We start from the raw sequence: 14,711 nt of genomic DNA, 5'->3' as shown, positions 1-14,711 counted from the left end.
TCCACCAGAGGTCAGGAAATGTCCACCCTGTGGAAGAATTCTGAATCAGCATACATCCTGGCCCTGATCCCTTTGGCTAGCAACAGCCATTACACACAAACCAGTTTAAGCAATCAGAAACTGTTTTAAACCTGTAACAGAACAGATGTTCAGTACACATAAACCAGTTTGAGATAAACCTGGTTGAATGTAGTATCAGACTTAACTGATTTAGGTCAAACCGGCTTATGTAATGTCTGGTTTTTCTTTCTGTAAAGCATCATGGCATGATCTCTGGGATGGGCAGGTCTCTCTGCTCCACACCTGGGCTGGCCTCTGCAGCTCTGGCAGAGACTGTGGCCCTGCTTCCCCCTCCCGCCCCCTCCCCTGCAAAGCAGGAATTCCCCCCTCCCCTTTTGCCTTGCTGAGAGCTGTCTGTATTAGCTAGCGGACCACATGCTAGCTACGGTGCTGAGTCAGCAGGTAGAATCAACAGGCAGCATCAGCAGGTAGCCGGTAATGTACCTCTGTTCGGCTGAGAAACACTGAGTTAGGGGTGATAAACACTGTTATCAATTTCCTGCTGGGTTAATCAGATCATCCTGCCAGGGCCTGGCTATGTCCCCCTTCAGGTCAGCCCTGTAGAAGGGAAGGGAGGGTTGCTCTAGCACACCCCAGCTTCTAGCCTGAGCCACTGCAGGCATATGCCTGCATGTCTGGGATGTCTGTAGAGTTACAAAGTAATTTAGCCTAGCCAGCCAGGTTAAAATAACCTGCAAAGATTGAATAAATTCAGGCTCAGGCTTTTTGAATGTCTGTCCCTAGCCCATGTAAACACTACCTTACACTTTTCAGACAGGTCTCACCAGTTATTCCTCATCTCCCTGAGTGCAAGCTGCTCGTCAATACTGTTTTCCTGGGGGGGTTTCTTGCCCTGAGACCCTGCTTCAAGATGTATAATGCCATGAAGCAGTGTAGCCTTGAAATAAACATGGCCCACAACATTTGTAGATTCATTATTTTCTCTCTCCTGATATTTTTCATTTAAAAAATAAGCTTCAACTATTTGAATTTCATTTTGCTGTTTTGTGTATGATTGACATCTCTGTACCATAGGGTTCTTGTAATGTGGCCTCAAGTAAAGAGCCATTCTATTCTAAATAACTTTATTTTAAATTACTATCTATACTGTAGAAAGAGTACAGAAAAACATTGGAGATGGAAATCAAAGGAAGAGGTCTGACAGCCCTGGCTTTAGAAACACCAGACTTTATGAGGGCCAAGAATGCTACAGACATTGCCAGTCAGGTTGGTGTGAACAGCTCAGACATCAAATCTGATGATTAAAAAAAACAAACAAACTGCATTAACAGTATTTTCTGTGCAACCTAAGATGAAATTGTGGTCAGAGATTCAATTAAAGACATCTAACTCTGATGTTTTTCATAACAGATCAAATATAAGCATTTAGCAGAAATGGAGAAAGCCAACTACACTACTGTTGTGGATACCCCAGAGATCATTCATGCACATCAGGTCAAGAATTTGTCAAGTCAGGTAATGAGATTTTAAAAGACATGATCATAATTCATGCTTCATGAGAATCTCCCCTAGTTCATCATTAGTAGAGGCTAAGTACAGGGCATATCTTTGTCGTAGGATGAATTAAATAGCTGGTAATGATAAAATTCAGGAGACCACCCAGGAAGATATGCATCCCCAGAGCTATTGATCTGCCAACTTTTTCCAGCACTATTTTATATATAAACAAATTCAACTTAATTGTTTATCTTGTATGCTGTATCAAACACTGAAATTCTAAATACTCATATTTACATTTTTATTAATAAAAAATGATGCTATGCTGCTATTTACTCTTTTTACATTAACAGAAAAATCTCTTCATATATATGTATTTTTAAACAGAAAAAGTATAAAGAAGTTGCAGAAATGGGCATGTCACACTACGGACCTGTTCTAGAAACACCAGAAATGCAGAGAGTCCGTGAGAACCAGAAGAACTTCAGCACTGTATGTATACCAAGCAAGCCACATTTACACTCACACAACAGACAGCAACTAGTTTCCATCTCATTAACATTTTACCACAATCCTGCAATCCTACATTGTGTGCCTCTGGGCAGTCTGGTTTTGTGCGTGCACAGAGTCCTGCTAAGAGGGCTCTATAAATGTACAGCCACTCACTGTGCAAGGAGTCAAAGTAGCGTTGTATTTTTCCTGGAAAATTATTTCATTTTACTACACTGTTTTGATATTTCACCACTAATAAAAGAAAACTGAGTAGTGGAGGAGTTACACTGGGAAGTACATATGCAAGCACTGTATTTACCCAAATATAAGATGACTTCAAATGTAAGATGACCCCCTCCAATAATTAGATTCTGTACATATAAAATTACAAATTTGTTATAATTTTCCATGTGTAGACTCTAATTAGGGGAAGGTCATCTTAAATTTGTCCCCCCCACTGCTGTGGTAGGAAAAGCAGCAGCAGCAGGGGCACGGATAGGGGTAGGAGACAAGTTTCTATCAGTATGTTTGCCCATTATGTGTCATGTATTTTATAGTCATGCTTAGTGTTGGCTGCACTTAATCAACAACATAGTTGGTTTTCATTACGAAGCACATACTGCTTTTGGTGGCAGTTTACTGATAGATGTTTTTAATAAGATGTCCTTGTATGCAAATATAAAACAAGGGACTTTCCCTCTCCCCACCAGGCTAGGGATAGGGGGACACACCTTGTTTTGTATGTGAGTAGAAGCAGTAATTGCATTTTTCCTCCCAGTAATGTGATTTAACTTTCATAACTACTATTAGACACCTTACAGAGGGATTTTTTTATGATCTGCTTTTATTCTAGTTTTATCAGATTATCTGGAACTCTGGAGTTCCTTTATGCCCATGAATTATACCAATCCAGCACATTTGATGTTGCTTGTTGTCTCCATAAAATATATCTTTGAGAATCTTTTATTTTGCATTTAAACAAAGAAAAACATTTTTAAAAGATAGCAAAAGTGATACCCATTAATTTTCTTTTACTTCATTAATAGCTTCAGTACCAGTGGGATCTAAAGAACAGTAAAGGGAAAGTTATGGTGGTACAAGATACACCTGAAATACTGCGTGTTAAAGAAAACCAGAAGAATTTCAGCTCGGTATGCTTATTTTACCTTTTTTTCAATGCTTGCTCAAATAATTCTATGTTAATATTTTTAAAAAACACACTTCTTTTAGGCCTTGAACTTGCAAACCAATATGCTGTTCAGTGGACTACTCACATGCTTGAAATTAGGCACATGTTGTGCTATAGAGGCCTTATTGTTTACTACTTACTTTACACTAATTAGTGTTAGCTTACTTTGATTGCATCGATACTTGATGCTTGTTGTACAGACCCCAGATTTCTTATTTAACATTTTGATGAGGTAAACAGTTCTGCATTTAAAGGAATATTGTTGGTGTCTGCCCTGTTTTGCCACGTGGCCACCCAGGACTGTGAACTTCTAGTACAGGCAATTCTTGACTTACGTTTCAAGTTACAATGTTTTGCACTTACAACATTTATAAATTGACACCCTATTTCAACTTTATGATGTCAGTTTTGACTTTACAACGCTTGATCTGATGCGACACCATGCCAGTGAACAAGTTCGCTGCGTCGCTCATCTCTCTGGAGAACATCTGTCCAAACTTCCTTGGACACTTTTTTAAGAAAGCAGACAAGACTCCAAAAAAACCTGCAGCCAAGACTCCTGAGAAGTCTCCAGTCAAGAACACTTCAAAAAGTCCAGCAAAGTCACCTCAAAGAAGTCCTTCCAAATCAGTGATTGCTATTCACAATAGAAATACATTAATGTAGCTATATTACTCTATAATTGATTGGGTACAAAATTCTGGGGTATTTTTGGTGAAAATAGGATATCGGCCTTGGTTCAGGAACCAATTCCCCATTTATAACATTGTTTCTTATGAGAAAATTGGTTCTGAGTTACCATGTTTCGACTTAATTGGTTCCTGAAAACTGCGTCTTGTGTCATAAATCCAAGGGCTGCCTGTATAACAGTCTTGGTGTGTTGTAAACGTCTTCTCTTAACAACAAATGAGCTATGTCTGTCCTGATTTATTTCACATTTGGTATATTTTATCATGAAGTGTCAAAGAAATATTTCCTTGTCTCATTTTCAGTGTAGCATAGTTAACAAAGGAAATCTGTCTGATAGGCTAGAGAGTGAGATGTTTCAGTTTGATGGTAGATGTTGCAAAATGCAATGCTATCATCCCTAAAACATCTTGCTGCAAATAAAAGTTATCCCAGCTGTTTCCCCTCCTTCCTCACCTCCCCCACTCCCAGAGTGGTCACTGCTTGGGGCAGGATAGATTACCTAAGTAGGCAAGGTAAACATTACTGACCTTGTTTCGTAATCATTAAAGACTTTGACTTAAATTGACTCTGAGTCTAACTATTTGCATATTAGTTTGGCCCATGTGTTGTAATCATTCTCCAGCAGGGAACTGTATTGTATTTTATATACTTAACTTTGTTGTCTTGGTTTTGAATATGAAGATTTTATATAAAGAAGATGTTGGAACAGGAACAGCTATGGAAAAGACACCTGAGATGCAGAGAGTTAAACGAACCCAGGATGCAATTAGCTCGGTACAAAACAATTAATTTTTTTAACACCCTTCCTGTTCTAATTCTCTTGAGTGATTTTATCTTTCTCAGTTTTCTTACAAGTGGTTTTCTAACAGTGTTTTTTTGGAATAATGAGTCAGACTTTACTTCCTACCATTAATTAAACAATAATCTTTCTAATTATTAACATTTTGCTAATTATAATTTTTTCTTAAAACACGAACCTCTCATTTTACTTCTAATCTTGTCTCAGTGATGTCTATTTAGCATGTTTCTTGTAGCAATATTTTTTGCTTTGCTCTGGCAAATGCAATTAAATATTTAGCACATAAATATTTTTTGTTGTGAGCACTGAATCAAGGGTTACTTACAGGGGTGCTTTTCTTTTCAAACATTTACTTGATAGGTTGTGGGGGACCAAACTTTTCTTGGGATCATTTCCCCCCCCCCCCTTTTTTTTTTTTTGCATCTTGTGAAAAAAAGACGGAAAAGTGGATGTTTTAAATAAATGTTATGTATGTACTTTCACCCATGTTCGTTAGAGTTTATTTTATGAATCCAAAATTGAATGGCTAACTTAGAAAGTGAATTAAGAATGTTAACAGATCTGTGTCAGGGTATTTATATATATTTTAACCATTACATTTAGTAAGCACTCTTAATGGTTAGGGTGACCATCATCTTGTTTGGAAATACAGGACATCCTGGACACTTTTAAGTCTTAAAGTGACCCCCTCCCCTCCTCCTGTGTCCCAAGTCAGATGTCAGCTTCAGGGAGAGGTGGAAGAAGAGTGACATGCTGCAACAGGCCTGGCAGCCTTCCTGGGGCCTGTGCCATTTCTCTTCTCCACTGGACTGTGCCCCATTTTAATCTGTGCCTCATGCCTGGGACCAGCCTCCAAAATCCAGGACTGTCCCGGGAAAAATGGGACAGATTGTCATCCTGTTAACCGTTGGATCGCATCTCTGTTCTCATGTATCTGCTGACAGATTAACTGTAAAAGGATCGGAAGGTTTTGAAAACTGTGCTCTACTTTTAAAATGGAGTTATATATAGTCAGAGGTGCTGAGTTGTTTCTCTCATCTCTCATATTGAAGTCAATAGGATATTCAGCTGTTCATAATCCCTGAAAACCAAGCTAATTTTGTTTAGGTGTGTCCTATTTCACAACCTTGGGGCCTCTTTAGCTCTTTTCAAAGTCAAAGACCCACCCATGGAAACCAGTCTTCAGGAACAGTTAGGGTTTCAGCTTTAGTTACACGGGGAAGGGAGGCTGAGTCAGATTCTGTCCCTGAGGATTAGGTTCTGTCTCTGCTCCGTGCAGCCATAACTCTGGAAAAATGCTTTCTTCCTTCTGCCTTTCAAAAACAAGATGTGTATATTCTGGGCTGTGTTGTATGTAAGAAAATATGGTATAGGATTCCATCGCAACTGCATTGTATGAGACCAGAGTTGAGATGACTTAAATACCCTGATGACACAGATCATAGAATGTGTCTTGACTGTCCTTCCACATGGGTGCATGTAATGCTCTACATTTCAGTAAGTTAGTATATACCCTCTGATTCTTTGTTCTTATGTAATTGGATATGAAGTGTGTGTTTTTTTACGTGCTTTAATGTAAGTCCTTTTTTTTTTTTTAATATATGTGACTTTGTAGATTAAGTACAAGGAAAGTATTGGAAAAGGAACTCCAATTTCTGATCTCCCAGAAGTGAAACGTGTCAAGGAGACACAGAAGCACATCAGCTCGGTAGTGGCTATTTTTTATACTCATTTGTGTGACCCATTACTGTAGTAACGTCCTGTTTGCTCTACTAAACAGTCCTCCTCTTCCTTTCTAACACATGCTATAATTTTTAACTGTGCCTTGTAGGTGGGTATTCTCCTGAGGCTTAAACTTCTGTTAATATTAAAGGATGTTGCCCGCTGAAGGTACCCCTCCATCATTCTGCTGAGCAGCTGCAACTGGATGCTAGAATTCCAGAGTTCTGCACTGTTCAGTCTTGAGGCTTGATAAACTTGTGGCTTGTTAAATTGTTGGGCAACACTCCTCTTAACTAAAAGAGAATTCTGCATGTAGAAACATGGCAGGAGATGGTCTTTTGTTTATTAGCACCTCAGATGTTCACTATAAATTCAAGTGCCAGTAGTTCCCTAATAAATCAATATTAGTAACTTGTAATGGCTTTCCCTTTCTACCCTTTGTAGCTACCCTTTTTAATCTCTGCTCCTTTTGATTTTAATTGTTTTTACAGCTTAGTTTAGCATAACAAAGTTATGTTTTCAAGCTATGCTACCTTTTTCTAACCCTGAATTTACTTTGTTTGTTTTCTCCTGCCTTGAATGCCTTTTTGACCATTTATTTATTCTAACCATTTTCTTGCTTTGATGGCCTTTTTAAGGAGTGTTATGCAATAGATAAGTATGTTCTGTGGATTTTTAAGAAGAACCACCAATACAATGAAAGTTTCTTTACTCGGGATAATAGTTTTGGATCAGACATCTCATACACTCTTCATGAAAAATACAGGCAACTTTTGAAGAAATAATCACAAGTTCAGACAAATCTTGACTTGTCACAAACCAATGTCAAAATTCAGAGAAGTAGACAAAGAAAATGTACATAGATTTAATTTAAATTAAGTATGTTTACAGCAAAGAGTGCTGCAGTTACATTTCTGTGAAAAGAGTGCAATTTTCTTATCACCTTTCTGGGTGCTTGTATTCTGCAGGTATTGTACAAAGAGGACCTGGGGACAGGGATCCCAACACCTGTCACTCCAGAGATAGAGAGAGTCAAACGCAATCAAGAACACATTAGCTCGGTATTTTTCAAAGAAATAAAAACTTCCATAACAACTCATCCTTTCATAATAACATCCTAACAATCTTCCTTTGTTTCTTCAATGCTTTATGAAAAAAAACCCCAACAACCCAGTATTTATAATGCATTCCCCTTATCTCATTTTGCTTTAACTTTTTGGGTGACTTACAACTTTACATGTGTTTAAAAAAAAAACCCTTAAAAAGCAAAACCAAACCAAACCTGAGGTAAGCTATGGAATTAACAGGGTGCTTTCCCTTCCTCTTCATTAACAAATTATCCTCTATATCATTTTTATGGTATATTTGCTGAATAATCAATCACCCTCCACTCTCCTTAGCATTCACCCTTAGATGAAGTGTGAAATCATAAACAGGAGTATTGGTACTAAAAACTACTCACCAAAAAGCAAGAGTTTAATGACTTTTCCTATTTCAAGTGATTTTTTTGGATCCTTTTTTGTATCTCACAGGTGTTGTACAAAGAGAGCTTGGGGACAGGGACCCCAACACCTATCACTCCAGAGATGGAGAGAGTCAAACGCAATCAAGAACACATTAGCTCGGTATTTCTAAAAATTAAAATAAAACAAAACAAAATAAAACCCCTTTAACTCATCCTTATCAATTTTTTCTTTTAACCTGTTGCAGGGCTTTGAATCCCAACCCCTTTTTACTGAATCACTAAATCTTTGTTTGATTATTTAAATATTCCACCTTAATCCAGCTTAGATACTGTAAATAGTTCCTTCTTTGACATTTTAACCTTATTTTAACCACACTCCCTTATTTTTCCTTCCATGTGATACTCACGATAGATTTCCCTCTTATTCTTCAGTCACACATGGTAGAAGTTTCTAACAGCCATTAGTATTACCCTGCTGGTGCAGTGCAAATGAAAAATAAAACCTAACATTTCTTTAAAGTATACAGTAGAATATGCTTAGAACATAACTTGTCCTTTCTTTGTTCTTGCTGTGTTGGATGCTTTTCTGCTGTCCTGCAGGTTTTGGAAAGAGAACCGTGGCAGCATCCCCATCCCTCTGTTGACATAGCTGAAGAGAATGACATGTGTAATGAAGATTTATTGTAGTACACACAAGCCCTGGGAAAATCTCTTCAGCTTCTAATACATTCCATTTGAATATTGGTCCTAAATTCAGCTTATGCCATGACTTTAATTTCTTTTCTTTACTTTTTTGCATCCCTATTTATACTGTGGGTAGTTTGAATTCATTTACACCACTTTTGAACGAATCACAGGTTGAATTCTCTGCTCACTTTAGGGTTAATGTGCTACTTAGGAGAATATACTGTTATCTCACTTATGCTGTCACATTCACTTAAATTAGTGCAGTTACTCCAGATTTAATAGGAGGCAAGTGAAATTAGAATTTGGCTCTACTGTGTCCTCAGATACACCCATACAGCTCTTACCAATAAGACATGTGTGTACATAACTGAGATCAAAGCAAAGTGCAAAATCAGTGATGTTAGCAGGTTTCTCCCTTAACTTTTCCTTGGCTTGGGTCAGGGTTGATGAAAAAGTATTTGTTGTGCTTAACACTTCCACCACGGCAGCTACATTTTTATTAATTTGTTCCTTTTTTTTCTTTTTTTGACACCTCTTTGCTACCATGCAGGTGTTGTACAAAGAGGGCTTGGGGATTGGAACCCCAACACCTGTCACTCCAGAGATGGAGAGAGTGAAGCACAATCAAGAACACATTAGCTCGGTATTTTTTGAAAGGAAAAAAGTTCCCTTTAACACCATTTAAGATGAATTTCTTAACATTCATAAACATTTCATAAACATAACATTCATAAACATTTCCCTTCCATGTAACTAACTTCAAAAAAGCAAAACCAGCCTTTTCCCACCATTTACAGATTTCCATGACTGTTACCTACCTTATTTTTGTACCTATGTTTTTAGGATTTTTATAATTCTGCAGGAGTCTTAACAATATCCACCTCTCTGATTTTGCCCATTTTATAAAACATAGAGCTATTTTATTTGTTTTTCTTTATTTGACTAAATGCTATTTTTCACCTACTGTTGTGTACGTAAGACATGTGACATGACATTTCTGCCTATCTAAAGAATTTTATCAAACTTCATCACAATTATTGAATGCAGCACTGACCTTGGCTGGGTTACTTATGAACTTTTCCAGTTTTTTTTGGTTCATGGTAAATTTGGTACACATAAAAATGTTTTTCCTTCATGTTCAGTGATTAACTTCATACAATGGACTGTTATTATATTTTTACTATTTTTCATGTTTCTTACACTTCCTTGTTGCTATTCAGGTGTTGTACAAAGAAAACGTGGGGACAGGGACCCCAACACCAATCACTCCAGAGATGGAAAGAGTCAAACTCAATCAAGAACACATTAGCTCGGTATTTTCTAAAAAAAATAAAGTTCCCTTTAACTCCATTTTAAAATATTTTCAACCTTTATGCAAAAGGTGACATCCTTATTTCTGTCTGTAATCAACTCATACAAATAAGAACATCCTCTTTTCCATCATTTTACTGCAGTTTTCCAGTGATTATTACTTACCTTATTTGTGTCCCCATATTTTTTGATGTAAATAATCTTGAATAATGGCAGTCATCTTATCCCTTGCCCCAACCTTTCTTTTGACTCTGAAATTAATTTTTACTTTTAGAAAATAACACCCAGGCCTTTTCTTTGTAATATTGCCTCGATCCCTTATATTTTTTTCCCAATTTTATTTTATATAGAACTAAGACGTGGTCTTCAGGTCATATGAATCCATGTAGCTGACTTAAACATAATTACTCCACTTCATGCCTTTAACTACACTTCCTTGTTGCTACACAGGTGTTGTACAAAGAGGACCTAGGGACAGGAACTCCAATTCCTGTCACTCCAGAGATTGAGAGAATCAAACGCAATCAAGAACACATTAGCTCGGTATTTTCTGAAAACAAAAAGTTCCCTTTAACTCCATTTTTAAATAACGTTTTAACCTTTAAAGAAAAAAAATTACCTCCTTATTCCTTTTTGTAATGAACTCATACAAATAAGAACATCCTCTTTCCCACCACTTGACTGCAGTTTTCCAGTGATTGTTACTTACCTTATATCTGCTCCCAGACTCTGAAATTAATTTTTGCCTTTTGAAAATAACACCAAGACTTCTTTTTGTATTTGCTTCAATTTTTGATATTTCCCCCCCTGGTTTTAGTCTATATAAGAATTAACACATGCTTGGCCTGATCTTCAGGTGATATGACTCTGGCTGACTAAATCATTTCAGCCCTGCTGCTTTCATACCTGTAGCAGCAGCGAGTTTATCCTTACAAGCAGGTTGCTTCTTTTTAGCATTAGCATTTCTCCAGTGCTATTTGCTGACACTCATTTTAAGGTAATCTTCTTAAAAAGAAACAAATAAGAGTCCTTAATATTAACTCTGAACCTTCAGTAGGATTGTATTAATTTTGCGGGGAAGATGAAGCTGCCTAATTGCATATGTGTTAAAAGAAGGAAGCTTAGCAAAATGCCTACTGGGGACTCAGGATCAGATACAAACAAGAAAATGTTCTCTTTTTACTTATAGAAAGAAAATAATTTTCCTAATACTATTTTACTAGCTATTTTAACCTGTAAAAAGACTTCACCCTTAATATTTCATCAGGGGCATAACAAGGTAGTCAGGTGCCTGGGGCAACTGCCACACACAGGTGCAGTGCTGACATGCAGTTTCTGCTGCACTGTCAGTAGTTTTCTGCTCCCTTGACCTCCACGTTGGTGTCTGGGGCAGTTGCTCTGCTGCAGTTATGCCATTGTATTTCATGGTAGACACTCAATCAGACAGGAAGATTTTTCCATTAAAAATTGATCGCAACATATTGTATATGACACTAACTTCCAAGCTCTTTTTTCCCCTAATTATTTTTCCTGCTTTTGTTGATGGCAGCTATGGAGCCAAATGTCTTCCTTACATGCATCACTTTTCCCTGGCAAGCAGAGTGTTATTGACTCTTGCTTTTTTGTGTTTTTGTTTTTTTAATATTTCCATGTCACCCCACAGGTATTGTACAAAGAGAGCTTGGGGACAGGGACCCCAACACCAATCACTCCAGAGATGGAGAGAGTCAAACGCAATCAAGAACACATTAGCTCGGTATCTTTGAAAAAAGTTCCCTTTAACACCATTTAAAATGAATGCTTTAACCTTTATAAAAATCTCCTACCCCATCCCTTCCAAGTAATCAGCTGATACAAATAATGCCAACAGAGTCCTCTTTTCCCTCATCCCAGTACATTTTTTACAATGATTGTTACTTACCTTATTTTGTTTTCCAGTTTTATAACTTATAAATCCTAAACAACGTTAACCATTTTACTCCTTGTCCCAACCTCCTTTTTGTCTTTTGCTGTATTGGATGTTTTATGTTCTCTAGTAGATCTCTTTGGCGGCTCAAAGAACATGGGTCTGAATTTCCCAGAGACAGTCAGAAAATTCTCATGCAATCAGACAGACTTTTGCTCAGTATTTGCCAAGGAAAACCATTTTCTTGTTGATTTTGTACCTATTCTAAAATGAGACATTGCGACTATTTGATCACGAAGCCATAATCAAAATGCTCATTGCTTTCAGTGGCAGCTTTGTGTGTACAGGGAAGCAGGATCAGACCCAGGACTGACTCTGAGATGGTGTAAAATGTAATTCTTTTTGCTCTTCTGATTTGTTTGTTTGTTTTCTTGTTTTTTGTTTTCTCGGGCGCCTGCTTGTTACTACACAGGTGTTGTACAAAGAGCACGTGGGGACTGGAACCCCCACACCTATCACTCCAGAGGTGGAGAGAGTCAAACGCAACCAGGAACACATTAGCTCGGTATTTGTGCTAGGAGAAAAGTTTCTTTTAACTCTGTGTTCAAAATGGATGTTTTAACACTTATTCTGAAAAGTTCCCTCCCTATTTATTTTTCACATAAATCGACTTACACATATTACCACAACTCCTTTATGTCTTACTGCAGTTTGCAGTGACTGCTTTAACTTGCCAATTTTTGCTCTTCTACTGTTCTTTACAACTTGTTTCCAGTGCTACACTTCTAATCCGAAGAACTTTTAACCATATTCCCTTCTACTTTTTCCTTCCTTTTTTTCCTGAAGCTTTTACTTTGTCTTTTAAAGTGGTAACACTCATTCTGATAATAGCTCCGGCTCCTTATCTGCTGCTTTTTGTGGTTTTGTGTGTAATGAATGTAACAGAATATTTCTTAAAAGAATGGTTATCTACTTAAAAAGATATATGCTAAATCCTTGTTTTCCAGAAACAAATTCCCAAATGCATTTTTTTAAAAATGTAATACCAGTCGTACAAAATTGGGAGGGGAAGGGAAACAACCTAGGACATGCCTTCAGTTTCAGATTTGTCACAATTAGACTTGTATTTATTGCTGCTTTCTTTGGCTGCTTTCTTGTGTCTCACAGGTGTTGTACAAAGAGAGCTTAGGGAAAGCAACCCCGACACCCATTACTCCAGAGATGGAGAGAGTCAAACGCAATCAAGAACACATTAGCTCGGTATTTCTAACAGGAAAAAGCTCTTTCAGATATGAAATATTTAACAAAATAGTACAAATTTTAACAAGCGGTGCTTCTTAACTTAAAAAGATGTGAATTCACTACTTAGCATTAAAGCCATCCTTTTCTCTTATAAGTAAACTGTGGAACCCTTAACACTTTAATATTAGGTTTTCATATAGGATCTTGACTTTTTTTTTTCCTTTTTGTGATTTTTTTTTTCAGTATTTCCTTTTCTGTTGCTGTTTACCCTTCTAGCATTCTTACTACCATACTATTTTGCTTTTATGCAGTGCTGATACTCTACCGGGACTATTTCTGCACGCAATTAGATTAATGGCAAAGTTCCCATTGTTTTTATTGGAAACAGGAGTGGGCCCACAAAGTAACACTTTCTAAATGTCATCATTCAGAAGCATTCTTGTCTTTGTTGTTGTTGCTTTTTGATGATTTTTGGATACTCCTTGTATCCTATAGGTTTTGTACAAAGAAAACGTGGGGAAAGCGACCCCAACACCAATCACTCCAGAGATGGAGAGGGTCAAACGGACTCAAGAATTCATTAGCTCGGTACCTATGAAGTCAACCATTTCCCCCTTTTATCTTATGTTTTAATTAATAACATTCTAACAAATAACAGAAAGGCTTTTTAGCTTTAAAAATTAGGTAATTCTGTCTGTTTGCATAATAATTTCCCCCTTTGCTTCTAAAAATAAACCTAGTTTTAGTGTTAACATTTCACCCTTTGGTTTTTATAATCTTGCTCTTATGTCTGTAGGGCTCTATCCAGATATTAACTGTGGCTGTTGGCCCAAGAGCTCAGCAAAGCCTCCTTCCTCTTTTTCAGCTAAAGCCAAGGAGAGCCTGCCTCTGATGAGCATAGTGCCTTTAACCCTCAGTGAATTGGTATTTGGGTGTGCCTGACCATATGGAGAAAAGTACTTAGACCCACATAAGTTTATGTCCACTGGGACCAATTCAGTTCCAGTTTTGAATGTGCAGTCTTTCCATTCTTTTTTCTGGGATTTGGATTGAGACTCTGGTTGCCTTAAACCTGCCCCTGGAGTCTCATGTTGTCATATACACCAGTTGGGTTCTGGGGAATGAGGACAGAGAAGCATACGTGGGAAGGATGCAATGACATGAACACAACATCTTCCCTGGACTCAGCTTTAAATTTGGCTGATGGGTGTTAGTCAGTCATTAAAAATCACTTATTTTTGTCTGATGGCTGCAAAATAGAGCTTGGCCAAAGAAAAGAGTCCTCCCCTGGGCTGTGCCAAGACAAGTACAGCCATTTGTTTCCCCAGGGACAAGAAGCAGCAGCACACCTGGTACCGCTGCAACTCGTCTCTGAGGAACACCTATGCCATGTGTGCTCTGGCACATGGCAAGTTTCCCCGGGTGGGCTAGGGGAAGCTGGGGCCAGCACTGTTCTGGCCCCAGCAGACTTAGCTGTGGTCCTGGGGGCCTTGGGGAGCTGCAGCCATGGTGCTCTTGCAGCTGAGAGCTTGGTTGGCAGCCAGAGCGTGGGTCTGGCAGGCCAGGCTCTGGTATTGGGCAGCATGTGCTGCCATCACATGCACCACCCTTTTTAAGGCCCTGAATCTCCTGGGGGTCAAATCCCTCCCCACCCCGCCCACACACACACACACACGCTGCAAGGTAGCAG

At 38.1% G+C, this 14,711-nt stretch overlaps 1 protein-coding gene across 35 annotated transcripts in view; it reads left to right on the top strand.

Moving 5' to 3' along the window:
- Nucleotides 1-14,711, top strand: part of NEB (nebulin) — a 214,835-nt gene that overhangs the window by 187,002 nt on the left and 13,122 nt on the right. For 9 of the 35 annotated variants that reach the window (XM_025205209.1, XM_025205234.1, XM_025205222.1 and 6 more), the window contains 15 exons: nucleotides 1,174-1,287; nucleotides 1,432-1,536; nucleotides 1,906-2,010; nucleotides 3,057-3,161; nucleotides 4,571-4,663; nucleotides 6,304-6,396; nucleotides 7,379-7,471; nucleotides 7,943-8,035; nucleotides 9,113-9,205; nucleotides 9,783-9,875; nucleotides 10,324-10,416; nucleotides 11,537-11,629; nucleotides 12,252-12,344; nucleotides 12,947-13,039; nucleotides 13,517-13,609. In XM_025205209.1, coding sequence (XP_025060994.1) covers nucleotides 1,174-1,287; nucleotides 1,432-1,536; nucleotides 1,906-2,010; nucleotides 3,057-3,161; nucleotides 4,571-4,663; nucleotides 6,304-6,396; nucleotides 7,379-7,471; nucleotides 7,943-8,035; nucleotides 9,113-9,205; nucleotides 9,783-9,875; nucleotides 10,324-10,416; nucleotides 11,537-11,629; nucleotides 12,252-12,344; nucleotides 12,947-13,039; nucleotides 13,517-13,609 — 1,452 coding nt within the window. The remainder of the gene's footprint in view (nucleotides 1-1,173; nucleotides 1,288-1,431; nucleotides 1,537-1,905; nucleotides 2,011-3,056; nucleotides 3,162-4,570; nucleotides 4,664-6,303; nucleotides 6,397-7,378; nucleotides 7,472-7,942; nucleotides 8,036-9,112; nucleotides 9,206-9,782; nucleotides 9,876-10,323; nucleotides 10,417-11,536; nucleotides 11,630-12,251; nucleotides 12,345-12,946; nucleotides 13,040-13,516; nucleotides 13,610-14,711) is intronic. The other 26 variants (XM_025205245.1, XM_025205244.1, XM_025205242.1 and 23 more) reach the window with 17 other exon arrangements.

Source organism: Alligator sinensis, unplaced genomic scaffold, assembly GCF_000455745.1.
Source record: "Alligator sinensis unplaced genomic scaffold, ASM45574v1 scaffold61_2, whole genome shotgun sequence".
In the NCBI taxonomy this organism is placed as follows: Eukaryota; Metazoa; Chordata; order Crocodylia; family Alligatoridae; genus Alligator; species Alligator sinensis.
This window is presented reverse-complemented; position numbering and strand designations above follow the sequence as displayed.